Genomic DNA, 25,976 nt, shown 5'->3' with positions numbered 1-25,976 from the left:
CGCTGACAGTGGGCAAACCGTCAAGAAACAAATTAGAAGCATAAGTGAAACAGCGCAATGGGTAAATGGTTGGATGTCGTTCAAGGCTGTGACAAGTGTGTATTATCAGCGTTCTGACCTACATCCACAGCCCCAACTGACCTGGCATAGTTTTCCCTACGCCGAAGATCAGGACTCAGAACTTAAACAACAGTACAGCTATGACTCCTTATGGAAGTTCTACCTTCCAGAAGACCCCAGGCCACATGGTCTGATGGTCGAGTCAGTTGTTTCAAAGATGCCTTGGACATCCGATTTCCGAGTGATCTCAACAGCCGACAAAAAAGAAGTTCATCTTTTGCGGCCACAGGGCGAACAGAACTGGCAAGATCAATGCTCTAAAATCATTGAGAGACAGATAGCCGTCGCGCGAGAATCAGGGGCTTTGCCAGGCCTAGGGAGGCCACGGCACGAGGAATTCCCTATCGTTGGGGCTCAGTTCTCCGTGGGCATAGATCGGTCTGCCTTTTCGATGTTCGGGATCATTGGCCGCGGGGTACACATGACGGTGTACACTCAAACTGACTCAGGAATCAAATTCTGGGTGCCCCAGCGAAATGCGAGCAAGTCGACGTACCCTGGCTGCCTGGATAATACCGTCGCCGGTGGAATGGCTACGGGCGAGGAACCGTTAGAATGTCTGCTTCGTGAAGCGACAGAGGAGGCTGGAATGTCGGAAGACAGCCTGCGGAGAGATGTACGGGCCGCAGGTACGGTGACATGGATCAACATCAGTGACGAAAGATCGGGAGGTCAACCAGGCCTGATTAATCCCGGTGTGTTATACGTCTACGACCTGGAAGTGAAGCCCGACGTCGTGTTCCAACCAGTGGACAACGATATCGAAGCCTTCCACTTGATGGATGCGGAAAAGGTAAAGCAAGCATTGCTGGGCGGCAGATTCAAACCCGCAAGTGGATGTGTCATCCTGGATTTCTTGATCCGCCACGGTGTCATCACGCCCGAGGAGGAGGAGGACTATGCCGAGATTGTATCGCGGCTGCACCGAAAGCTGCCCCTGCCGTCGCGGTCGTACTCGTAAATTTGCCGGGATCCTTCGACGGCGGGGCACGTTCTATTTTCAAGTACGCTAGTCCCGATGAGGAACCCCATGACGACATTCCGAAGGCTTAGCCTCCAGCCCTTTCCTTCTAGGCTCCCTTCATTTCTCTTATATATCTCGGTCTCTTCCACCTACACAAATCCTTCATTTATTGTTCTATCCCATATCAATACAAACCCCCATCCTAAAGTACCCGAATCATCCACATCTCTCAACCTGCAAACTCCCAAGGGACCATGTGGTCCAAAACCAAGGGCATCGGCAAGAAAAACTTCGACAAAGCTTGGGGCGCCCTGGACAAGCTCGGTGCGCCCGTCAACCGACTGAGTAACAAACTCGGCTCCGAGGCCTTCTGGCCAATGTCGCTAGGCAAGGAAAGCGAAAAGGTCGCTCGCATTCTGCGGAGCTTCTGTAAAGATGGAGTTTACGTCGAAGAATTCACACAGTCGACGCCTCCGCCGACAAACGGGAATAATGCCTTGAAAAAACACATCGACAAGCCGGTTGGAAAGCCGAAAGTGTTGAAGAAGATCCCGTCAGAGGTTATCCGACAGGCCAAGGGCTTGGTGATTTTCACTGCCATGAGAACGGGACTGTGGTTCAGCGGTGCTGGAGGTAGCGGAATCCTGCTGGCCAGGGTTCCAGAAACCGGCGAATGGAGCGCACCCTCCGGAATTTTGCTGCATACGGCTGGACTGGGGTTCCTCGTTGGTGCAGATATTTACGACTGCGTCATGGTGATCAATACATACGAGGCGCTGGAAGCATTCACGAAAGTCCGCGTCACCCTGGGTAGTGAGATCAGCGTGGCTGCCGGTCCTGTTGGGATAGGAGGAGTGTTGGAATCGGAAGTGCATACCCGTCGGGCACCCATCTGGTCATATGTCAAGAGCCGGGGTTTCTACGCCGGTGTACAGGTGGACGGAACGGTTGTTATCGAACGGATGGACGAGAATGAGCAATTCTATGGTCGGAAAATCCCTGTCCAAGATATTCTGAAGGGCAAGGTCTCTTCTAATCATCCGTCGGTGAAAATTTTAATGCATACGATCCACTCGGCGCAAGGCGATAAGCATTTCGACGAGGCTCCCGCTGGGATGCAGGCGCCTACAGGACCGAGCCCTAGCGACTATGCACCCGAGGATCTTGCACATAGCAATATGGCAGAACCAACAGCAGGTCCGCCGATGGGACCACCGACGGGGTTCTCAACGGGACCCCCAATGCCAGGAGGTCCAACAGGTCCAACAACGCCACATAGCGGCGGACTAGCGGCGGAATATTATGCTAGCGGAGCACAGCAAGGCCCTCCGCCTAGATACAGCTAGATGTTTAAACGGACAATAGGAACGCAGGCGTTGCCCTATGCTTATGTGATTATGCTATTGTTATCATCCTCTGCTATGGTTTCTCCCTGCAGGCACTTCAGCGTTTGATTATATCAGATTGGTATCCTTAGGTGGTACATATAGAACGGTTTAATATTACCAGCCCTTTTTCCTCTCGCTCTTCTTCTATCTTCCCTCCAAAATATGCCCATCAAAAGTACAACTACTCGACCAGTATAGCCCTGATCGGGGCGTGTGGGGACGGCATCTTGCCCGGCCGCTCACATGAGCGGGATTCGGTTTTCGGCGATAGCCAGAATCTGGACTCAACATAGTAAGACAGATCTACGTACAATAGGACGCCTACTTCCGTTGATTTGTGTCGATGGCTCGAGCACTGATCCTTTAGTCCGCCCAATGCGGGGTTTCGAAGCAATCTCAGATGTCACTTTGTCAAATTGGAGGTACAGGTTGACAAGATCAATTGGAAATGCGCAACAATATCTGGGATTTCCCACTTGATTTACTATGCTGCCTATGATCTGCATTTGCAGTGAGAGATACGGAAAGCAAATTGCGAGGCCGAAATAGTTGATGTTGTGGTATATTTGATCGTAAAGCGCTCTTGAATATATACGCTGTGCGATTGAATCATGTTCAACTTTCGGTTGCCCTTCATTCCGGACATATTATCACACTCGAAAGCTCATGGAAAAGGTTGGAATAACGTGTCTGGTCGTGTATAGATTCTGAAAGTTCTCCTAGCGATTATCAGCACAGGAAAATGCAGCATGTGCAGATTTTGCACTAATCGCAATGCTTTCCGCAGTTGCCCAAAGACCCATTCCACACTGTACATATTAGTATCCACCGTAAAAGTTGAGTAGGTTATAACTTACTATCAAACAGCACAGCAAAACCAGAAATTCATTAAGTGCAGCCAAAGCGACCTTACGTCCCGAGTCAAACCTTCTATGCAGCCAGAAAAGTCCTTCAAATTCAAACGAGAACCAGCTCCCAAAGGCCGCAGCCAAAAGACTAAGCAGGTCATTGAAAACGGGAATCGCATTCGCAATGACCTATGCTATTGTCCACAGAGACAGGATAATCAGCACCCAGGACCCATAAGATATCACTGATCTCTCGTTCATCCGGTTCGTTCCACGAAAGAGTCGTACGTATATAGTCTTGGCTCCAACATGCCCCAAGTATAACATCGGTAATTATGATTGTTTCGACGGCGATGCTAAATGCGATCTTTGCGATGGTAGACCTGGTGCTTAATAGCGCAGGGCTTTCAACGCTTGTCCCTGCGTATCGGTAGATTACAACAGCACAGACGAGGTTGAGCGAGGTATCGGTAATCTGCAAAATTATCAGAGGCTTTGTAAAGTCTTTTGGCTCCGCCAGCTCAGATTGGTAACTGAAGAATGCGACATGACCGGCAAAAGATATTACAATATTCAGAGTGGCCGAGAATCCAGATCGTAGGGTAGGGTGGTTTATAGCATATGTTGTTGGATTCGGAGCCTCGATACCGATAACGACCATCGTGATCATCGCTACCATGGACGGAATTAATCAATAATTAAACCATGAATGTGGCGAGGTTATGGTAAGTGGAAGCCTTACATATAACTTCCAAATATGAAACTTCTTGGAGACGCCTCGAAAGCGTGAGAAGAAAACATAAAATTGCCCCCACTAGGCTGAATAGTATAGAGCAAGCTCCATGGTCGGTCAAATTATTCATCCATAATTGAGAATACCAAAATATGGCCACCCATACAAAAGATAAAGAAAATGATATGGGCGACCGTGGCGATTTCACGACCGACAGTAACGAAAAGTATTTCTCCAGCGTCAGACATGTTGTGAACTTGAGGGTATCGCAGTTTGAATTGACCGAGCACATAGCAGGTATAGGTTGTTAGGCCCCCGATTCCAATGATTAGAATACACCCACTGTGAAAGGAATTAAAATGACTACTGGAAGGGATTAGAGGGATATCGAAGGGCAGGCAACATACGGAACAAAGCCTAACGTAGCCATAGAAGATGGCAGTGATAAAACCCCAAGCGAGATTCGATCATTACTAGATTTTATTAGCTGTGATGAAAATCATATGGTCAACTTAGGATGCCCGGACAGATAGCACATTTCCTGCAATTCGCAGTGGTTAGCCTCAAATAGTTCGGTGCAGCCGCTGGAAGATGGACGAGTTACATACCACCATTTCATGCTCCGGTATTGTACTTCTGCTCCTTCTTCACCCATGAAGAGGTCTTGTCGCCGAGGTGAGAGCGGCACGTCTTTGATAGTGTTGACATTTTGAAAAGTTCCTTGTTCTAACAGATCTTGTCCATGGTCTTCAGCAATCGAATTTCTATAATTGCAGTCACTCTTTTTAACCGTGTCAATCATATTTTTGGGTATGAAGGTAAATGAATAAAGAAGTTTTAGGCTCCCTATCGAGATTGAGGCAAAAAAAAGTCTTTAGCTGGACAGACAGACAGATATATATATCCTTTTTCATGTTGTACCCCCCCCTCACAGAGAGACATATTGCCTTTATTCATTGACTGAACATTTGGCGAAGGACTAAATGAAATTCTCCGTATATATACCTGTTTGTACAACTCAATGGACTCGTGAAGTTAATCAACGAGCCATTCGACAACGCTGCTATTATAGACCCTGTTTTTAAGCTACCGGGTCTTAATTGAGACGCCGAACGAGTTTTAAATTGCTCAAGAAGTACTGAAGTTCTTTTGTAACCAAACATTATTTACACGGTAGCCTATGTAACCATCCAGTCATTTTATGATGAGCGATAGCTCTGATAAGGCTCGAAAATCGGATGGAAACGCTTGATCATTCCTCCTACTGCAACTGCAGAGGTTCTAGAGATGCAGCTGCCCAGTGTGGGTCAGATGACCGACTAACTACATGCAGGCTAGCGCCGCAAGCCATACCAGCACTCCAACATTTTATAGAACCGTGTGGCTAAGGCTTAAGACAGGCTACGTAGAGCGCAGCAACACTTGGTATTCCGGCTTGTTTATTGATACGAATCCATGGGATTACGTGATCTAGCGGCTTGGCCCGCACACTCGAACCCCTGAGGAACTTACCCCTTTATCCATCGATAGAGAAGAAGAGATCAATCGTTATGCAAGAGAATTAAGAGCCCTATCATGCAAAAGGCATTCGCTCCTTAGTAGGCTACGTGCGTATAGCTGATACAGTGTCATTCTGCCCTACTTCCCCTGTGCATTTCACAACATTTATCACTAGACAGAACCAAAACCCAGCATTAATACAGCTTGAACGTAGCAATTAACAGAATCCCAAACCCAGGACTAACCTTGAGCCATGCACTCTCCGCATAAGTAGCAGTGGCAATGCAAATCCACCAGGAAAGCCAGTAGACAGTTGTAAAAACGAATCCAACAGCAGACATTCACATCGTGAAGTATGTACCTTTGTATCAGCTAAATAACTATCCAATGACTATCAACCCCTAGGTCTTATAAATAAAAGCCCTGTAGACTACCCACGAAACTACTGTGGTCCACCAACGTGGAGCCACACTCTAAGCTAGTAGCGCAGTATTACAGGCAATACACTGTCCATACCAGTGTTTAGTGCGTGAAAGACGAAAAAAAAAGTAGAAGAAGAAGTAGAAAAGAAGCAGAAGGAAAGAAAAAAACAGAAAAATGAATGTAAGGGATGTAAACCTAGGGCTCAATCGGCATGTCGGAGGCCGACCACCGGTGTCGGGTTTTGCGGGTCCTGGCGGGCTTTGTCGGGCTTTAGCGGACTTGGAGTTTTTGGGGGGGTGGTTTGGGCTTTCCCCGGAAGCGGCAACAACGTTACTCTGGACTAGCATGCTCTGAATTTTAAATCAGATTACTTCCCTGCTCCTAAGAGGGTGTCAGGAAGTGCTAATCCTTTTCACTTGCCCTTCAATTTCCTAGGGCCACTTGCGTTTTGAGACCATACTTCATTGTGGCTCTCATTGAATCATGTCTCAGCTACATACTGGGAACAAACTCTTGCGCCGGGCTGGCATTATAGTCTTCATCGGTGGAATTGGTCTATATGCTAACTGGGCTATTCAAGTAAGTTATGAAGCAAATAAGAACAAGTCCTCGTACACCTAGATAGATGAAAGTAACTACTAATCAATTAAAATATTGGAACCACATGCGGAGTACAAGAAAGTTCCTCTTATGTTTTGCGTATATATAACTATTCTCGTTCAGATACCAGGCGGGCCTCTTCTTGATTATGAATATCCTGCCCAGTAATCTTGTCAGCTCCTTTATTGGCCAAAATACATAGAAGCAAGAAAAGCAGCGTCAGTCAATACTGGAATTCATACCTCAATAGCAGGGACTGCCGAGTGCCAGGCCGCTATCAACATCCCTTGCAGAGCAAGGTCACCCTTGATGTCTTCCACCGTTTTCTGCAAGTTTCCGCCCAAGAAACGCGAAGCTTTGTCCACGCCATGCATGCCAAAATCAATGAAGATATGATGCCGTAATAGATCGGGGTATTTCGCGAATGCAATCAGACTTTGCTGATAACATGTTCTATAATACCCAATTGTTCCCACAATGAAGCCGATGCATGAGCCGCCCACAAAGCCCACTGCGCCGGCAGTGAATGAGAATCCCATTAATGTGGCACCGAAAAGGCCGATAACCGCAGCAGAGGAGCTCCCTGCTACAAGGCTCTGGAACATGAACAGCCCTCTGCCACTTGGCTTCGTCAGTCCGCCCACGGCTCGAAGGAGCTGGCCCAGAGAGCTCACATTTTGCGCCGACGTGTCGCCCTGGAACATGCAATGAGACAAATAGCAACCCGGATTAAGGGGAACAGAAAAGTACCTGCATCGTGCTGGATAATATGTAGATGAAACTAGTGGAACTCTAAGTCCTAAGTGAACATGTGGAGGCACTGGGTAGCGGTACAGGTCACGTGAGTCATGAGGTAAAGAATGTGGCAGTTTGTGGGCTGGGAAAGTGACTAATGTTGCTCATTCTATTGCGTCAATGTCTTCAATAATGTAAGAGTGTTTTCTTGAGCTTCAAAGTAAAGTCCTGGAATGTGCATGAATCCCAAAAGAAACCATCAATGAATACGTATAACTCTTCTCATAAAACTGAATCACAAAGGTACTTATCTGCATTCATGTTATTTACAGGTCTCAAATGGCATATATCACTCCATGTATTATTCTTCAAGGGAATATCTCTAGTAATTCTCAGTCTACTCCTCGCGTTGCGATTGATTCTGTAGAGCTTGACATGGGACTGCAATGTATGAACAACATTATTTACATATCTTCCAACATTCATCTCGTTCCGTACACGGGATTCATTCACAATACTCTCCACCTGAAAGGAAAAGGAATATAGTTTTTTGAATATCACTTGGCGTATCACATATAGACTTGCAGCCCTCCTCGGTCTAAAGCAGTCATAGTGCCACTTTTAGTCAAGGAATCTTCCCTTGTTCTTTTCCACCCACTCTTGAAAACGGTGCGGGGGGTGCTTCGCATAGCTCAAGATGCTGTCACGCGCCGTGGGTGCATCGGGACTCTGAAGATACGAGCCTGGACGATCGATAACATTGTGAAGGTGCCAATTAACCATAGGTGTAGGCATCCCGGCTGCTTCCATTTGAGCCGCAGCCTCCTCCCTGGAGATTCGGGTGACTCGGACTTCCTTCCCTAGGACATCCCCAACAATGAGTACAGCATCCCTCAGTGCCATTTCCTCAGGCCCAAGAAGCCGGACAATATGCTCTGGTGCGCCATTGACCAGGATCGTTCCTGCGACATGGCCAATATCCTCGGACGCGATGAAGTCAAATTTCGCATCAGGGTTAGGTAACTTCACTTCGCCCTGCAATATGGCATGCTTCTCATGCAGGATGTTGCTAGAGTAGAATGCTGGCCGTACTGTAACGTAGGAATCGCGTCCGTAGACTTCCTCTAGCGCGATTTCCACTTGGGCATGCTCCCAGGGGACTATGTCTGAAGGGTCCACGGCGTGAATGTCGGTCAGAATGATGAAGCTGCTTAAGAAGACGACATATTCAATACCGGCTTCTTTGAGAGCTCGGAGAGCTGTCCTCATATAATCAGGGCCATTGAAGATTCCGTAGATGAAGGCAGCCTTAGCGTCCGCCACGCGAACCGCTGTTCTCAGGGTGTCAGGCTGAGTCAAATCCGCTTTGTATCTTTTGAAAGGGAGACCATCAATTTTAGGGATAGGGGTGGAAGGATTGCGCATGGCAAGCGAAACCGCGGCACCCTCGTGGTGGGCTCGAAGGGCAGCGTCGGAACCCACATCGCCCGTGGCACCAAAGACGATCACCCTGCGGTATTTTGGCATGGCGAATTAAGATAAAGGAGTGTTATGAGTGAGAAATATAATAGGAAAATATTTTGATCAAGAGTGTGGTTCAGACCAAGAAATGGGTTGTAAAGCCTAATCCAACAGGGTACTTAAGTTTGCCAGCGAAACCATAATTTAAACTATTGCCTATGGAACATATTACTCGGTCTTCGGTGCCCACGGCACCGGCCCTCTGTATATGAACCTGTGAGTAAGCGGTCTCGGTGGCATTCTTTCACGGAGCGGGTTTTGGATGGCCGATCTGCACCCGACAACGTTCTCTCGTCGCAAGAATCAAAGTGGGCCTGGGTACTACTAAGTAGAATTTAGTTATTTTAGTAGGACCTTCAACGTACGTAACAACAGTAGATTTGAGCCACTGCATGGTTTCAGTCAAAACACAGTTTCGCTACGTCGTTTAATCTCCTCATTTCTATCAATGTGTATAGCTAAAACCCACTATAGTTACGTGGCCCCATACAAGTTGCAAGAGTCGGATTCCGTGGTCTACTAATTCTTACAATCAAAATGAAACCATAGCCAATATTATGTCTTTTGTCCACGAAAGAGAATTTCTTTCCTGTTCGTTCCTTGCAGAAAAGTCCAGCAAAAAACAACAATAACCTCTTACTTGAACTTGTATGAGACTCATTCTTACAGGCACTGTTTTCAAGCTTTCGTCTGCTCAACGAGGAGCTAGTGATTTCGTCTTCGCTGCCCAGTAGGTAATGGGCCCAATTTTTACCGGGCTGGGGCTCATTGACTATGTTATCAGCGGCCTGTTTTGGATTTCCCAAGTTCAAAACGAGTAAAAACCAATTTCTAGCTGACGTGATGCATGTAGGAGCATAGAAGCATTTACAATTTTCGCCCTTGAAAGCCGGAGTATACGTTTTTTTACTATACTACCTACTCGAATTGTGAGTATGAAGCCCCACGACCCTGGCGACATCTAGCGTTAGGCAATTTTAAAGTCTCGGGGCCAAGAATTCGGTTCTCAGATAATGAAGCCGAGGGGCTCATTATATTCATGCCTGTTGTCTTGGGTGGTGGATGTACGATAGGCTACAAGCGACAGGCAACAACATATGACCAGAACTCGTACTTGAACCCTGGCTGATATCAAGCTAGCTTCATGTCTTTTCTCGGATCATTTATTTACTCTCTGTATATGCAAAACCTACTTCGGAGGACGCGAGTCAAATACATAACCGAGGTTAATTAATCCACCTCGAAGGTGATTGGGAAGAGATACCGCTCACTTCTATTATTTCATATTACTTAACGTCAACATTCAGCCAAGCGCTATTTCATTTGAATTTACAAACAATTGGAGCAGCAAAGAACAGTAGAAACACATGCTTGTTATTTACCTTCACTCAAGCAAAAATCGCAGTTATACCAAACAAAGCCCCGGCAAGAGGAAGAAGGCTGCGGATTCCATTCAAAACCACCCATCGACCCAAAAGATTCCTGCTTTTTGTCTCTTCAGTATTCGTGAGGGGTTTCGAAGATTGTGCCAATCCGATGAGGGTGTTGTTTGTAGATCGCATTGTAACAATGGTATATGGCACGATGCCCAGAGTCAGAATCGCAGCTGTAGAGTAAAGCCCGGCTAGATTAAACCTCGCATGGCGAAACAAGTGGCCGCCTTCACGGCCTGACCACGCGAGGTAAAAGAAAGCTGATGCTGCGGCAGCAGCAATAGGTGGATTCTGAGCCTTGCCCGCTTCGTACATCTTATGCCATAATTTGAGAATAACACCCTGGGGCACTGCATTCTCGGACCGAACTTCACCCAGGGCGGGCATGGCGATCAGGCTGAGAGCAGCAATATTTCCTACAGTGTTCCTAGAGTCAGCCATATACTATAAATAATAGAACTTGAAATGATATCGGCTGATATAATTCTAAGCCGAGTAAAAAAAAAATATAGAAATTGAAATTGGGAACTGGGGTGAGCAACCTGAAAGCCACGCCGCTCCGCTCAAGCCGACGGCCTGCGCAATACGATAGCCGGGTGGATACGCTCCCATTTTTTGGATTAGGAAACGAGTTGGAACAAACAGAGGCGTAAGAAATAATTATTTCTCGGTGAATCTCTTGGGGCAATTATTGTCTTATATACAATGGGACAGCGGGAATGATTGACATCATGCGCATTCCCAATAAAGTCGGAGTGGGCTGGGCCCAATTTGAGTTCCGATGAGACAATGACAACATGACTTTTGCAAATTTGGTGTGCAAAACTACTTTAAAATTACTAGTTGTAAAGGATGCAACAGCTTGAATCTTTCTCCTCAAGATTAAGGCTGATCAAGGGTGGAGTAATCTAGTAAATATGTAAACTTTGTTGAGGTCAACTCAAAAGGTATGACTCCATTAATTCTCGGCTGAATTGTCGGCACACAATCCACCATTAGCTGTCATTTATTCATCGGCCAAAGTAACTAGATAGTCATATCTTTCTGCCAGGCGTCGTCCAGCATCCTGCTCGAACGTGTTGAGCAGCTCCTCCCAGGTGACTTGCTGCACTTTCGTGGCCCGCTCAAACGGTTTCTGTTCGTAATTCACAACCGCGTCATCCAAGGCGCCTTGGGAGTCGATAATCGCATGAGCTAACTGCAGGGCATCATACATCGCAGTATTAACACCTTCGCCTGCAAATGGGGTCATGACATGGGCAGCATCTCCCAACAAAGTAAAATGCTTCTTGTGCGGCCAACGAATACCGACCGGCAACATGTATAACGGCCTGTTGACAATGGTTTCATTGCAATTGATAATAAGACGTTTCAGTTCGGGACACCAATGCTCGTATTCCTTGAGAAGAAGCTCCTTGACTGCCTCCCGATCGGATAGATCAACAGCGCAACCTTTCAACCACGATTCGGGTCGGCGCATGAAAGCGTAGATACGAACAGAACCGTCTCCCTGGCGTTGTGCATGAAGTACGGTGTCATCACCCCCGTAAGAAAGATATGAGCCATGTCCAAGCATGTCGTTCATTTCAGGATCGATACTGTCGGGTCGAGAAATCCTGAGCTCTAGGCAGACAGATCCAGAATAGAATGGCTGGATTGTGCTTAGGCCCTGACGGACCTTGGACCAAGCACCGTCAGCGCCGACAACCAGGTCAAAGCCTTTCTCGACGGTATCGGTGAAATGCAGCGTTCCGTCCACATAAACCCGCTTGAGATGATGGTTCCAACGGACTCGGTCATCGGGTACAGAATGTAGCAGAATGTCGCGTAGAACTGGCCTATCAATCTCAGGTCTTCCTCTGCTGGCTCCGTTCGTATTATAGAAAACTTGGTTTGTATGGTCGGTAATGACCAATTCCTCAGCTTCGTACGAGGCATGCTTCTGATATGTATCCCAGAGACCCGCTTCACGGATGGCTTGTTGTCCGGTCTGTGGATGAAGGTCGAGAACACCCCCAGTCATACGACGAGACTCGCATGATCTGTCGCTTTCGAAAACAGTGAAGGGGACATTTGCTAGGTGAAGTAATCGAGCCAAAGTCAAACCTCCCGGCCCAGCGCCAATAATTGCCACTTTTGGGCGCCTGTCTGATGCATTGTCGGCCAGCGTATTCGTCATGGTTCACTTTGAGAATAATGATGTAGGAAATGGCCCTTAAAGAATGATTCAGTGAAAGGTAATCCCGACGGCGAGGAAAGGAGTTTATATATGCGTGGGTGTCGGTCGAGCTTAAGCGACGTCGAGGCCGAATCCAAGGCATGAATGTATTCTGACAACATCGCCCATGATGTTGAGTGATGCTGATCCACCTGAATCCTACTAGTGCGAATAATAGACAATTTGCAACTCGTTCTAGGAACACAGCGACGCGGCTTCGTGGTGTCGGACTTGATCGGCTTTTTGAAGGTTGCATTGCGTGGGTCGGGACAGCCCGTCGGGTTGTAGCTCCTCCGACATGCCGATTGAACCCCAATTGGTATGTACTCTCACTGGATATATATGTACCTTGGAATGTGTTTTAAATAGCCCCCAGGCCCCCTTCAGTGTGTGTAGATAGCTTCTGATAGACAGTAACCAGCCAAAGTACCCATATCACTCTTCCATCTGAAGCCTTCAACAAGACTATATAACAAGCCAAAAATCAAAGCTGTGCGCTAGATTCTTGAAAATATCTTACTAAAGAGACTTGGTGTTGCTTTTCCCCATCCAATTGGTTACTATATATCTCATACCTTAAGCGAAACTAGTACATACGATCACAGTGTGTGGAGAACAGGGCTCTCCGTCCGCTCAGCCGGTGGGTGCAGGTGTGGAGCTCATGTGGGAGAGAGACGAGCTGGTCTTCAATGAGATGGGTGGGGTAAGGAGGGAAGTGTCGAAACAGAAAAAGTCATTGGGAGCACGCTTTATGTAGATTGGAAGTTGCAAGGTAATCTAGAGAACGATGACTTGTGCAAGTCATCGATGGAGACAGTCAACATTTCTTGGATTTTACTGTGGTTGCCATAGGAAGCCTACCTACAAGGACATATGACGATGATGATGATGAATGCATTATACCCCGATATTAGCTCCCTGATGAGGCTCTTCTTGAGTCGCCAATGGCCAGTAGGCCGTGGCAGAACTAAATGCAGCAGTAAATTACCCATACCAACTGCTCCACCTCGCCATGACGCGATACCTAGCGGCTCACACTAATAATTATTATCTCTAGGCACGCGAGCCCTACGAGTGATATCGTCATTAAACGTCTGGACGCCTTCCCCAGCGACTGGGTGTCTCAAAGTTTACTCAGGCGTCAGTTGCGGCACCGAGCGCCAAAGAGAGATTGATGAAGGTGATATACCAGTAAGCGTGGGTGCTTCCCTCCTACCCCTGCACCGCAGCAGTCATACAGGGCATCCGCACTACAACATGAAACAATTCATGGAGATGAAGCAAATCAATATCGATTTCCCAGTTTTCGTGCCTTGTCTGCAAATAAACTAAGAAGTATGAGTGGGTGAGAATGCTCAAGTTTCAGCTTTGATTATAGCTTCTGATTCCGACAGCAAGCATTCTTTGAGCTTCGACAAAAATATTGGAAAAGTAACGCAATTATAACAACTGCGTTTGCTTCCTCTATCAGAGGTGATTAAATTCACCAGCCGTTCATAATACAGTCCATGGTAAGGCAAAACTGGCTTTGGCGACACTGATAATGCGATCATCAGTTTAAGCAAAGCACCTAACTTGAAGGTTGTACAATCGTCGCACTTTTCTCCAAAATAGCCATCATCATTATGACGACTCATATGGTTCACCTTTGCATGCAATGTATCCAAGATGTGACCAATTACTTTCTCTCTTTTCTTATTAAGATCAACTACAAACAATGTTAGTTTCCATGTTTGAGAGGCTTCAGGTGATATAGTACCTATTATTGAACCTGGAAATGGAAGACCAAGTGTTGGAATAAGGCCCGGACTCTGTTTAACAGCGATTTGACCGAGTCTCTTACAGTCACTAGATAGGTTAAATAGGCTGCAGACTAGTAGCCACAGCAGCAAACTTCGGCCGTACGTCTTTGGAAAATGCGGCTTTATTGCGGTGATCCACATATCAACAAATATGTTGATCACTGGGATGCATTGATAGTAATCTGCCAAGACTGCGATCTTAGCGAGCAGATCCATATCTATTTTCCTGGGCAGGTCGTTGAACCGACAATGAAAGATGTTGAGTAATATCAGAAGAGCCTCAGAATCCCAGCCATCCGCTATGACTTCGACGGAGCCCTTATCACGAAGAGTAGAACCTTCATTCCACTTTGGTGAAAGAGCCTTTGCGAAAACAGTAGATGCAAGCGTTAAGTGTTTTGCGGACACTTTGTATGTGATTTCCTTTTCTTCGGTATTGTTGTTTGCGGCTGTAGTTTCAGCCTGTGATTGAGGCTGAGGCGCCCCAGACACCGAATCCGTGGCAGTAGCTTTCGGCCACACAGCGAATGGCGTGTTGGCATTCTGGAGAACTATGGTCACCTCTCCATCAGGATCAATTGTATGAGAAATCTCATCCATCCCTTCCGTATCTTGGCTGGACGATATTGAAGTCATTGTTGAACGGACTCCTAGCCGGGTGAATAGCTCCAGGGCCCGAACGAAAATTGTTGGGGAAGACTTGTTGTGGCAGATTACTGTGGGTCTTCCGAGAAGCGATTATTCAGCCAAGGAGTATGATCGTTTTCAACTGAATGAAGGTCATGATTCTTCTAACTACACGATAAAGAAGCCGATATTTATGCAATCTCAGAGGCTTCAGGATCGTCATAAAATGAGCGGAATTGCATGCTCTATATCGTCATAAATCATACGGTTCATATCAATCGGTTGAATGATCGGTCCGGTCAAGCAAGGCGATGATAGTTAACTAACTTTAACGTAATCGGACAACGGAATGCCGCGACAAGAAGTTGCCGCGGCCTCACCGCCACGACTACCAAAATGATCAAAATTCAATCATTCATTCAAATTTGAAGCTATTCTACATTGCAATCAGTTGATTGATCTGTAGATTAATAAGAATTGCCTCTATCTGGACATTTCAAGCGATTATGGCCTTTTTTATTGCAATCACTGCAACGAGGTGGCCGGCGTAATAAGGATTGATGTGGCCTCGCATTTTCTTTGAGCCATTTGTTGCACCTTTTCTCGCCCTTCTTGGCCATTCAGAGTACCTCCTTCTTGAATAAAGCGACGAGAAGCCTTTTTTTTAATCTTCTTATGAATATCAGCACTGCGAAGCTGATGTTTCTCTTGTTGAAGCAGGGCGGCATTCTGCATCGCCATTTCTGCGCCTTTAAAGACCTTTTCAAGCGCCTGCTCAGTAACTAGCGATGATAATCCCGATTCTTGAAGTGCTTGAAGCTCATCTCTTTGATGATTTAATTGGTATGCGTTTAGAGGTGTTTTTCCGAGATAAAAGGATTGCGAGCCGGATGAAGCGGTTGAAGGCGGGGTAAACGTTTTATCTTGAAGTTGAATTTTAAGCTTCAAAAGCACTCGATCTGGGTTGTACGGGACTAGCCCAGTTGCTTGAAAGCTACTGCGTATATTGCTTGAGGAGAAGGCCTTTGGATGCACGTGTTGGTAGTGATATAAGAAATCCTTATCGATGAATTCAATGCCGTTCTGTATTGCATCGCTGATCCGTTGTCCGTATAGCTGTTTTAAAGGTGCAAAACAGCCTACATCGAGCGGCTGGAGTTTGTGAGATGAATGCGGAGGCATATATAAAGAAATAATCTTCTTTTCTTTGCAAAATTGATCGAATTCAACGGTTGAATGGCTTCCGTGGCCATCGAGAATAAGAAGACGACACCGGCCCGCAGGTTTTGAAGCTATATATCGATCAAATCCTTGAAGCCATTCAAAACCAAGCTTATCAGTTGTCCAGCCATTCTCGCTGACACTAATACTGTAGCTATCGGGGATAGTTTCAAACCACCTCGCTTGCAACATCTTACCAGCAAAAATAATCTGTGGAGGTAAAACACTACCTGCAGCGTTTATTGTCACGATTGATGTCACCCATTCGCCATTTCCAGGATGAGTCGATTTTGCATGAGATTCTCTAGTACCTGATCTGCAGATAACATTTGCAGTCGTAGCTACTCCCATTTGAAAGCCTGTCTGGTCCATAATGTAGATATCCTGTTCAAGAATACCATAGTTTTGTATAGTATTTTGAACAACTTCGAACCACCGCTTTATAATCTGAGGATCCTCGCATTTTGCACGTTGATAATTATATTTCTTTGTGTATTTTAACTTCCATTCAGCTTCGTGGCGATGAATAAAGCGGCTGACCCAGCGATCACTGATAAAGGCGTCTTGAACTTTGGATGGCTTTAATTTCGCGGTAAAGAGGAGCTTAGCGAGATAGCGTACTTTCGAGATAGTAAGAGGATATCCGCGAGAATCCATATCGAGGATCTTTTGCTTCAATACTTATTCATCTGTAGTGGAAAGCTTCATCAGGTTGGCCTCTATTTCGCCACGGGATTTGACTCCTTTTAAGCGATTTTTAAAGGTGCCTATCTTGACGTCAAAGGCCTCAGCACAGGCCTTTTTAGTTGAAAATTGGCCTTTATTAAAGGCCTCAACAGCTTGATTCAATCGCTGATCTCGAGATAAGGGCAACATGGTGTTAAATAGCTCCAATTTTGAATAAATGATTGAATTTTGATCATTTTGGTGGTGGTGGCGGCGAGGCCGCGGCAACTCGTTGTCGCGGTATTTCGTTGTCAGATTACGTTATGGGGAGAGCTACCTACATGATCCATGGCTAGTATGAACCGAAGAACCAGGAGGCATAGAAAAGGGTATCTTCAGGCCCTTTACCGGAGCTCTCCAACAGGCGAGGATAGCACCAAGAGATTGATCCGGGATCCCAGACATAACTCAACCAGCAGGCACTATATTTTGAGAACAAATCATGGCATCTGTTAGGCCCATATTGTTTGGTATGGCATCCTCCACTACTGAAGGCCTGGTCCTCAGTCAGCTCGTGGTTGTCTCCGCTCCCGATCGCAAAGTAAGCCTCGCAATAAACCCGGTCTGAAGGGGACCTAGAGAGATCAGAAAGAACAGGCGAGATGCGATTTTACTCGCGAGATAAAAAAAAAAAAAGAGGAATATGACGGTGTGGTTCCAAGCGCCCTAGAGGTTGGACCGTTCTGTTGGGAACTCATAAGACAGATAGTCAGACATCCAATTGACCAAATGCCCCGAGAAGCCAGCAAATCCAGGTAACCAAAGGTAGGGGCATAACGTACTATAGAAAGTAGTTGATGCCTGATTCCAGTGTCTCTACCTGACTCTTCTATCTACACAATTGGTTAATAAACCAAACGATCAATCCCTCCGGCTTATCAAGGTGGTCGTGGCATATCCATAATCGCCCATGCGACTACCAGCGAGCAGTCTAAACGGAAAGGAGGGAGGGGGGGAGAGCGAGAGAAAAACACCTGAATAGAAAAAGAAAAGAGAAGCATCAACAAGCCGAGTAAATTCGGTGGACAGGAGCATCCAGACCGTATGGACGACATAACTAACCCTCAGTTTTTATAATCGGTGCCTCATAATTGCTTATCTCGTATTGCTCCAGGTGTTAGGACTGACCCAACATGATAACTTGTGGTAGCGCAGTCCTACTTGTAAAAAGTCGTACGTAGTCGGAACCCACGCCCTACAGAAAGACAGCTTCGGATCGTGTCCAGGCAAGTTGTACTGGCGGCCTGGCCGATTCCACTTTCTATTTCAATACACTAGTACATAGACAGTGTATGAATGTCAATGGTAGTGTTAGTGTCAGATTTCGAATTAGACGAGGGGCAAGTATGCTATAGTTAAAATGATTTGATGACTCACTCCGCATAAACCCAATACGATTTTGGAGAAACATGACCCTAGGACAAGTCACAATGATGACACAAATGTTCTCGGAGTATTTAGTATCATTAACTCGTATCTAATAGACGATTCTAGCTTGACATTGTGTAACGATCCGTGTTCTCATCTACATCTAATGATGGCCTCGAAGGACGCTGCGTAAGTGCATTATTCGACTTGCTCTGCGACAAGCTCGAGTGCGCACCTTGCTTTAACTGCGTCCTATCGCTCTCGAAACGGAGTTCAACCTGTTTCGGGCCCGTTGAAGCGGTCCTAAGCTGTCGCAGGTAGAACAACATGGAGCCAGAATTCAAAGTCATCATCGTTGGGGGATCCATTGCAGGCCTAACACTTGCTCATTGCTTGGACCACTTAGGGGTCGATTATGTGGTTTTGGAGAAGCGAAAAGAGATTGCACCTCAAGAGGGTGCCTCGGTTGTTCTCATGCCTCATGCTGGGCGGATTCTGGAGCAACTGGGGTTAATTGATGAGATTGGAAAGTTTATCGAGCCTCTGCACACCGCTCATGTTTCCTATCCCGACGGCTTCAAGCACACCGACCGATCACCACAGGTGCTCTTTGAACGGTAAATGGACTTTGAATTCCCTTATCCTGTCTGTTATGATCGATCGGCTGATAATTAATACTGCTATACAATAGTTTTGGTATCCCTCTGGCTTTCCTAGAACGACGTAGGCTACTACAAAGTTTGTATAGTTCTCTACGAGACCAGTCCCGCGTGTTAGTCGACAGGACTGTGGTATCCGTGCAGCAGAATGAGGGCGATATCAGCGTTGTTCGGGTAGAGGATGGATCAATCTATCGCGGTGACCTGGTTGTCGGAGCCGACGGGGTGCATAGTCGAGTACGGCGTGAAATGTGGCGCTTGGCGGAATTCCACCAGCCTGTCGGGATAACACATCAAGAAAAGAATGGTCAGTTCGCTTCCTCGATACACAGCTATGATGCCTAAGGTGATTATCTGACTGCTGTATACCGTTTAGGCATGAAGATCGACTACGTTTGTGTATTTGGTATATCGAATGCAGTGCCAAACCTTCGCCCAGGGGAGCAGGTGACCGGATTTCAGGATGGAAGGTCTCTTCTCGTTTTCCCTGGACAGAACGGTCGGGTGTATTGGTTTCTTTTCAAGAAACTTGACCGTCAATATGAATACCGCTCGGCCCCTCAATGGTCCAAGGGGGGTACCACAAAAATAGCGGAGGAATTCGCGCGGGACGACGTTTGGGCTGGTCTTCAATTCCAGCATATATGGATGACCAGAGAAGTCGTTGGCATAACCAATTTAGAGGAGAACGTATTTTCAACTTGGCACTCCGGCCGCATGGTCTGCATCGGTGACAGTATGCACAAGGTATGCGAAATTCCTAGCTGCTACTCAATTCACACTAACAGAGACGCTATGATAGTTCGCGCCCAATACAGGACAAGGAGCAAATATTGCAATCGAGGACGCTGCAATGTTGGCTAATTGTATTAGCAAAGCTATCAGGACAACGGATAATACAGTTCGACCCTCCTACCATACGCTACAGTCAATCTTACGTTCTTTTAGCCAGAGTCAGGTGAACCGTGCCCAGGGAATATCTCGAAGTGCTAGGTTGGTGATAAGGCTTTCCACAGGCGATAACTTGCTCCTGAGACTTGTGGGCAGGTTTGTTCTGCCATATATTGGTGACTATCGGGCAGATGTTGCGTCCAAAATAATCGCTGGCGGAGTACAGCTGTCCTTTTTGGCACCCTCACAATGTTCTGGGTCTGGCTGGCAAGACTTTCGCCGTGACCAAGGATTCTCATCAAGATATACTGTCATTATTGTAGCCCTAGGTCTTGCCACGTGCTTGGCTGTTTGGATGATAGGAACTACACTGTTTCGGACGTAAATATCTCATATTCATAGAGTATACAAAGTTCAAGTTTATCACAAAGTCAAAAGATAAGTAAGCGATTTTATTACCCATGCGGCATTTTCAGCATAGTCCAATTCATTCTCGTATGACGACCAGGTGCAGCGTTTCCCCGACTTATCCCGAGCTCTCGCGTGTGTAAGCTCCCATCGGAGAACAAACGGATAAAAAACGATGTCCATGCCACTACTAACAGCTTATTGGCCCTCCAAAAAAAAATCAGCCAATGCTTGATAATTCAATGACATATTTCCTTTACTCATTACGGAAGGAACGCTGGCATCAAAAAATCTAAGGCTCAGATGCATGCTGTCACTAGTGTTGACATTTCCCACCTATCTAGCGGCAAGCCTCTTGCGTTATTCATAGAGCGGTCTCCATAGCAGTGGGATGGCATAATTATGACGGCCGTATTCCGGGTCCCAATACGGGGCGCTCGTACTAATGTTCTAGAAAAATACCAGGAGCCAGCAACAACAAGAGTCCTACAATCTCTACCAAATCCTGCTGTCAGCAAATAACCCCAGTTTCATGAAAGACGCCACATCGTATCATCCTTCTCGTCAGCTCGAAAGACGAGGTGGTATTCAGCTTGGACTCAATCCAGATTAGTACTAGGCTTTCCACAACTCGCTTTGGTTGCTTAATCAGGTAATCTGGGATTGAAAAGCCCGAGATAGACCTCCAGGAGGGAGTAAAATCTCCCGGGAAGCTTGGAGTGTTGTGGATCTTTTCTGCGATCATACAGTCAATCGATAGGCTGAACAATCAGAACAATCAGTATAGGACAGAAATACTTAAATGTAGAAAGCTGAGGTCTATAAAAGGTCCAAGAAGCCGGTGAGCAACAATATGATCTGTTCCTTGTCAGGATATAAAGAGTAAAATACTGAGGTCACACAGCTGGACACGAGGCCTCTGACACAACCCCGTTACTGGTCATAAATGGTGCGGCGGTTGCCTGTTGGAAAGAGTAGAAATAATATAAAGAGACAACAAAGCAAGATCAGGTGTCCCTCTGCTGTCTGATTCCAACAATTCCTTTTTCTATTGATAATGGAAGCATTCAACTTGGATGGAGGGCCTCCCGAGTACCAGGAGGTGAGGTCATTATTGCAGACGGTCCTTTTCGCCTCTGGCCTGGCCTGGCTAGCGAACTACTTCATTGTGATCAGAGCGGCTTTTCGCGGCAATCCAGCGGGCGTATCAATGATTCCACTGTGTAATAATCTCGCTTGGGAGCTTGTATATGCTCTCATCTATTGCCCACCACACTTGGCTAATATACTTGTATTCCGGTTCTGGTTGTTGGTCAACTTTTTTGTTATTTACTCCATGATCAGAAATGCGGGAAAGTCGAAATCGGATTCCCTCTTCCTACCACACTATACTTTTCTCTTTGTGGTCGTGGGCATTACATGGTTCTTTTTGGGTCATTGGGCGCTCGCTGTGTATCTCGGGCCCACCAGGGCCCTCTACTGGGGTGGAATGGTATCTCAGGTCATCGTCGCAGCGGGTGAGCTGAGCCTTCTAATTCAACGGGGTCATACTAATGGATTATCATACGGGAGATGGTAAGTTTGATTTCGTTTCTGGGTGCTATTTCTCATGATGCTTCTAACTAGTGTCTCAACTGGATAGGTTATCGCGTTTTGTTGGTGCAATTCTTGCAATGGCCAGTGTGTATATCCGGTCATATTCTTGGGCTGAGGAATGGGGATGGTCTGATAATGTTATGATGACCTGGTTGGTTGCCTCATCGGTTCTTTTGGATACAATATATGGATTCTGCTTTTGGTTTACGCGTCGAATCGAGATGCAGGAGAGATTCAAAATGAAGAAGGGATAATACTTCTTGGTTTCCGTCAAATATCATCGGAAAAAAAGGAGCTGAGGAAGAATGTAAGGTATTTCGGCGGAATATATTCCCTTCGGAGTCATCAGCACTCCCGATGATCCCACTCCGAGATGTGCCACCAGATTTGAAGACCAGGCGATCGATTTGAAACGCCTGGAAAATGACGGGAGTTTTGACTCCATCGTAGGCTTTGGCACCAATCTTTTCTCACAGGTAATCTTTCATACTTACTATTATCCTGTGCAAGTACAATGATTTTCTAAGAGATGGATATTCTATCTACAGCCGAATTTCTTCTCTACTTCTCCATAGACTCACAGTAACTAAAAATATATAATGGCTCCCTCCATGCGATAAGATAGGGACGTATTACATAATCGTCGGGCCGACCGATGATCCTGTGTGGGATGTTTTCCGAAAATCGTCGCTCAGGGCGATATGAAAATGTTCCGCTGCGGAGAAAATCACTGCAGTTCGGTTCTTTCTCCCCGCAACTCTTATCACAATGGGTAAAGGCAAGCGCGGAAAGAAGGTGAGACCCCAACCATACTCCAATGACTGCAATTTATCCCTCGGTCGGTTCCAATTCAGCTAACACTGTCGCAGGGCGGCCCGGCCAGAGGCGAGCGCCAAAACTGGCAGGATGTCCCTAGGACCAATGCCAAATTGGAGAATTACTACAACGCGCAGGGATTCATCCCCGAGGAGGATAAGGAAGCATTCTGGGAGGCTATGCGCAGAGATCTCCCTAACAGCTTCCGGTTTACGGGTTCGCGAGGGTATGTGTCCGGTCGGAGTAGCGACTCGTTGTCATGCGCCGTCGCTGAGATTGCGTCCGCTGTGCTAATACTGAGACATTTTTGAAGACACGCTCTCGCCGTTCAGAAGAAACTCCAGAACCACTTCATCCCCGAAATCACCTCCATCAAGTATGAGGGCAACCTGGTCGAGCCCCCTCGCCCCGTACCCTGGTACCCCGACGAGCTTGCCTGGTGGATGACCACCCCCAAGCAAGTCATCCGTCGTTTCGCGCCTTTCGCCTCCTTCCAGAAATTCCTTGTCGCCGAGACCGACGTCGGTAACATCAGTCGTCAGGAGGTTGTCAGCATGATTCCTCCCCTCCTCATCGATGTCCGCCCTGGCATGACCGTGCTGGATATGTGCGCCGCCCCCGGCAGCAAGTCCGCGCAGCTGATGGAGCTCCTGCATGCTGGAGAAGAGGAGTCGATGCAAGACGTGTCCAAGCAGTTGAAGGAGGGCAATGTGGGCGCCGACCCTCTGGGTCCCGAGGGCCTGAACGATGATGGCAGAACCACCGGCCTGCTGATCGCGAACGACGCCGACTACAAGCGCGCCCACATGCTTATTCACCAGATGAAGCGCCTCGCCTCGCCCAACCTGATCGTCACGAACCACGACGCTACCATGTATCCTTCGATTAAGCTGCCTCCTCTCCCTGCGGCCGATGGAAAGAAACCCCAGAACAGATACCTGAAGTTCGACCGTATCCTTGCGGATGTTCCTTGCACCGGTGACGGAACTGCCAGAAAGAACATCGGTGTCTGGAGAGACTGGACCCCGAACAACGCGATCGGTCTGCATGCCACGCAGGTCCGCATCCTTGTGCGCGCTTTGCAGATGCTGAAGGTTGGTGGACGGGTCGTCTACTCTACGTGCAGTATGAACCCGATCGAGAACGAGGCCGTTATCTCTAGCGCTATTGACCGGTGTGGTGGTGCGGCCAATGTCAAGATCCTCGACTGCAGCAACGAGCTGCCTGGCCTGAAGCGAAGGTCCGGTCTGAAAACGTGGACCGTGATGGATCGCGAGGGCCGCATCTGGAACAACTGGAAGGAAGTCGAGGAGAAGAGAGAGAAGGAAGGCATTACTGGTCTGGGCAGAATGGCCGAGGGCATGTTCCCGCCCAACGGTGAGAATGCGGATCTACCCCTTGACCGATGTATCCGTATCTATCCTCATCTGCAGGATACCGGTGGTTTCTTCATCACTGTGCTGGAGAAGACTTCCGAAATCAAGGCCAAGCCTGAGGACTCCAGCAAAGTCATCCCCAAGGGCACCATTGCCGCCCTTACGGAAGAGCTCGAGTTCAAGCAGAAGAACGGCAACGGAGAGCCGCTCGAAAAGATCGAGGCGTTGGATGATCTGGTGACTCCTGACCAGGCCGCCGCCGAAGAGGCCAGCAAGAATGCGACGGTTGCCGAATCGACCCACCAGCCCCCCTACTCCGCCACTAACCAGATCTCGCCGGCAAAGAGAGATGCAGACAGCCTGGAAGACGAGCTGCCCAGCAAGAGGACCAAGCTGGAGGACGGCACCGAAATCGTTCTGGGCGATCGCCCTGTCCGCAAGCCCGCTGTGGCCGAGTCTGACAACATGGATACGGAGGCCAACTCTACACCCGTTCCTCAAGAGACCGCCGAACCGGCCAAGAGCGAGCCCAAGGCCCAGCCTCCCCAGAAGCGCAAACCGGGCCAGCCCATTGAGGAGCCCTACAAGTACCTGGATCCCGCGCACGAGGAGGTCGAGTCCATCTTCGAGTTCTACCAGATCTCGGAACGATTCCCGCGGGACCGTTTCATGGTTCGCAATGCCCAGGCATTCCCCTCCAGAACCATCTACTACACCAGCGCATTGGCACGTGACATCCTCACGACCAATGAAGGTCACGGCATGAAGATCACGCATTGCGGTGTTAAGATGTTTGTCAAGCAGGATGCGCAGCGCCTGGATGTCTGCCGCTGGCGAATCCAGACCGACGGACTGCGGATCCTTGAGCCCATGCTGGGTCCTGACCGTTCCGTCACCCTCAACCAAAAGTCCACCATGAGGAAGCTTCTCGTGGAGATGTTCCCCAAGGTCGACGACAACGGATGGCAAAACCTCGGAGAGATTGGTGAGCGCGTGCGGGATATTCCCATGGGTTGCTGCATCTTGTATGTTGAGCCCGATGGTGGCGAAGACGTTTGGACGTATGTTTCCCTCTCACCCTTACTTTGTTCCTAGCATCAACTAATCATCAATAGTGAGAGAATGGTTCTTCCCCTGTGGCGCTCTCTGCACTCCGTCAACCTGATGCTTCCCAAGGAGGACCGTCGCGCCATGCTCCTCCGTCTCTTCAACGAAGACCCCCCATTGATCAACATTACCCAGAAGCGGACCAACGCTGCCGAGACAGCCACGCCGGAGACGCCGGCGGTCGTGACCGCCAGCGAGCAGGAGACCCCCGCCACCGCGCCCGCCGAGGCCGAGGAGGCAGCGATCCAGCAGGAGAACATTGCATTGGGACAGGACGAGCAAGAGCAGGCGGAAGTCCGGGAGACTTACACCAAGGCCGGAGATGAGGAGGACCGGTTCAATACGACTGTTTAACGTGGGGGGAATCAGCATAGTATGCCCATTCACATCTCTATGTAATATAACAAACAGCTAGCCAGGGATCTGGCGCACCTAGTCTGACCGCGAGCTAGGAGGTGCAGTGGATAAATCCCGCGACTGTCTCTATACCGAGTGTAGTAAGAGATTCTTGTAGGTGTTTTTCGCGATTTTTCCCTACAAGCCTTTATACTTATACTCTAGCCGTACGTACTAGAAGTGGTATAAAGTATAGCGCCTTAGACCTTTCAGCATCTAAAATGTCAGCATTTAACCACGGCTATTTGGTATAGATTCTATAGCGCGTCTATATGATGGGAGTCCTACCTGCGGGCCTGCGCCTGATTAAGCACTTGGTCACATGGGAGACCACCTTCAGAGAAAGCAGTACCAGGGTTCTCCAGGACTGTACCCTGTGCTCACTTCTCTAAGCGTTATTTTCATTCCACACACAATATTATGATCACCTTCTAAAATGCGGGATGGAACTCTCCCTATGTTCGAGTGGAAGGCTCCATATCAACTTCCATCTGCCGGCG

At 47.7% G+C, this 25,976-nt stretch overlaps 9 protein-coding genes across 9 annotated transcripts; 4 read left to right on the top strand and 5 right to left on the bottom strand.

Annotated features, from left to right (window-relative positions):
* Positions 1-57: 57 nt before the first annotated feature.
* On the top strand, positions 58-1,081 carry KD926_004742 (putative thiamine pyrophosphokinase; the record flags this gene model as incomplete). The annotated part of the gene is made up of 2 exons (XM_053098133.1): positions 58-95; positions 151-1,081. 2 exons carry the CDS (start codon positions 58-60, stop codon positions 1,079-1,081), a joined length of 969 nt encoding a protein of 322 aa, XP_052957932.1.
* A 257-nt stretch (positions 1,082-1,338) lies between these two features.
* KD926_004741 (DUF500 and UBA/TS-N domain protein) lies at positions 1,339-2,430 on the top strand (the record flags this gene model as incomplete). Its single annotated transcript, XM_053098132.1, has 1 exon — positions 1,339-2,430. The coding sequence occupies one exon, from the start codon at positions 1,339-1,341 to the stop codon at positions 2,428-2,430; it is 1,092 nt and encodes a 363-aa protein (XP_052957931.1).
* Positions 2,431-6,685: 4,255 nt separating this feature from the next.
* On the bottom strand, positions 6,686-7,332 carry KD926_004740 (uncharacterized protein; the record flags this gene model as incomplete). Its single annotated transcript, XM_053098131.1, has 3 exons — positions 6,686-6,733; positions 6,819-7,271; positions 7,327-7,332. 3 exons carry the CDS (start codon positions 7,330-7,332, stop codon positions 6,686-6,688), a joined length of 507 nt encoding a protein of 168 aa, XP_052957930.1.
* Positions 7,333-7,932: 600 nt separating this feature from the next.
* On the bottom strand, positions 7,933-8,838 carry KD926_004739 (NmrA-like family protein; the record flags this gene model as incomplete). The annotated part of the gene is made up of 1 exon (XM_053098130.1): positions 7,933-8,838. One exon carries the CDS (start codon positions 8,836-8,838, stop codon positions 7,933-7,935), a length of 906 nt encoding a protein of 301 aa, XP_052957929.1.
* A 1,382-nt stretch (positions 8,839-10,220) lies between these two features.
* Positions 10,221-10,706, bottom strand: KD926_004738 (DUF1772 domain-containing protein; the record flags this gene model as incomplete). The annotated part of the gene is made up of 1 exon (XM_053098129.1): positions 10,221-10,706. One exon carries the CDS (start codon positions 10,704-10,706, stop codon positions 10,221-10,223), a length of 486 nt encoding a protein of 161 aa, XP_052957928.1.
* Positions 10,707-11,271: 565 nt separating this feature from the next.
* Positions 11,272-12,444, bottom strand: KD926_004737 (FAD-dependent oxidoreductase; the record flags this gene model as incomplete). Its single annotated transcript, XM_053098128.1, has 1 exon — positions 11,272-12,444. One exon carries the CDS (start codon positions 12,442-12,444, stop codon positions 11,272-11,274), a length of 1,173 nt encoding a protein of 390 aa, XP_052957927.1.
* Positions 12,445-15,437: 2,993 nt separating this feature from the next.
* KD926_004736 (uncharacterized protein) lies at positions 15,438-16,790 on the bottom strand (the record flags this gene model as incomplete). Its single annotated transcript, XM_053098126.1, has 1 exon — positions 15,438-16,790. One exon carries the CDS (start codon positions 16,788-16,790, stop codon positions 15,438-15,440), a length of 1,353 nt encoding a protein of 450 aa, XP_052957926.1.
* A 1,764-nt stretch (positions 16,791-18,554) lies between these two features.
* On the top strand, positions 18,555-19,834 carry KD926_004735 (FAD-dependent monooxygenase spyC; the record flags this gene model as incomplete). Its single annotated transcript, XM_053098125.1, has 5 exons — positions 18,555-18,844; positions 18,919-19,193; positions 19,263-19,633; positions 19,689-19,741; positions 19,789-19,834. The coding sequence occupies 5 exons, from the start codon at positions 18,555-18,557 to the stop codon at positions 19,832-19,834; spliced, it is 1,035 nt and encodes a 344-aa protein (XP_052957925.1).
* Positions 19,835-22,549: 2,715 nt separating this feature from the next.
* KD926_004734 (tRNA (cytosine-C5-)-methyltransferase) lies at positions 22,550-25,434 on the top strand (the record flags this gene model as incomplete). Its single annotated transcript, XM_053098124.1, has 4 exons — positions 22,550-22,576; positions 22,651-22,823; positions 22,911-25,034; positions 25,089-25,434. The coding sequence occupies 4 exons, from the start codon at positions 22,550-22,552 to the stop codon at positions 25,432-25,434; spliced, it is 2,670 nt and encodes an 889-aa protein (XP_052957924.1).
* Between the last annotated feature and the right edge of the window lie 542 nt (positions 25,435-25,976).

This window comes from Aspergillus affinis (genome assembly GCF_023601865.1).
Source record: "Aspergillus affinis strain CMG 70 chromosome Unknown NODE_22_length_351263_cov_86_343593, whole genome shotgun sequence".
NCBI classification, from domain to species: Eukaryota; Fungi; Ascomycota; class Eurotiomycetes; order Eurotiales; family Aspergillaceae; genus Aspergillus; species Aspergillus affinis.
Note: the sequence above shows the minus strand (reverse complement) of the source record. Positions and strands in the feature narration are given on the sequence as shown.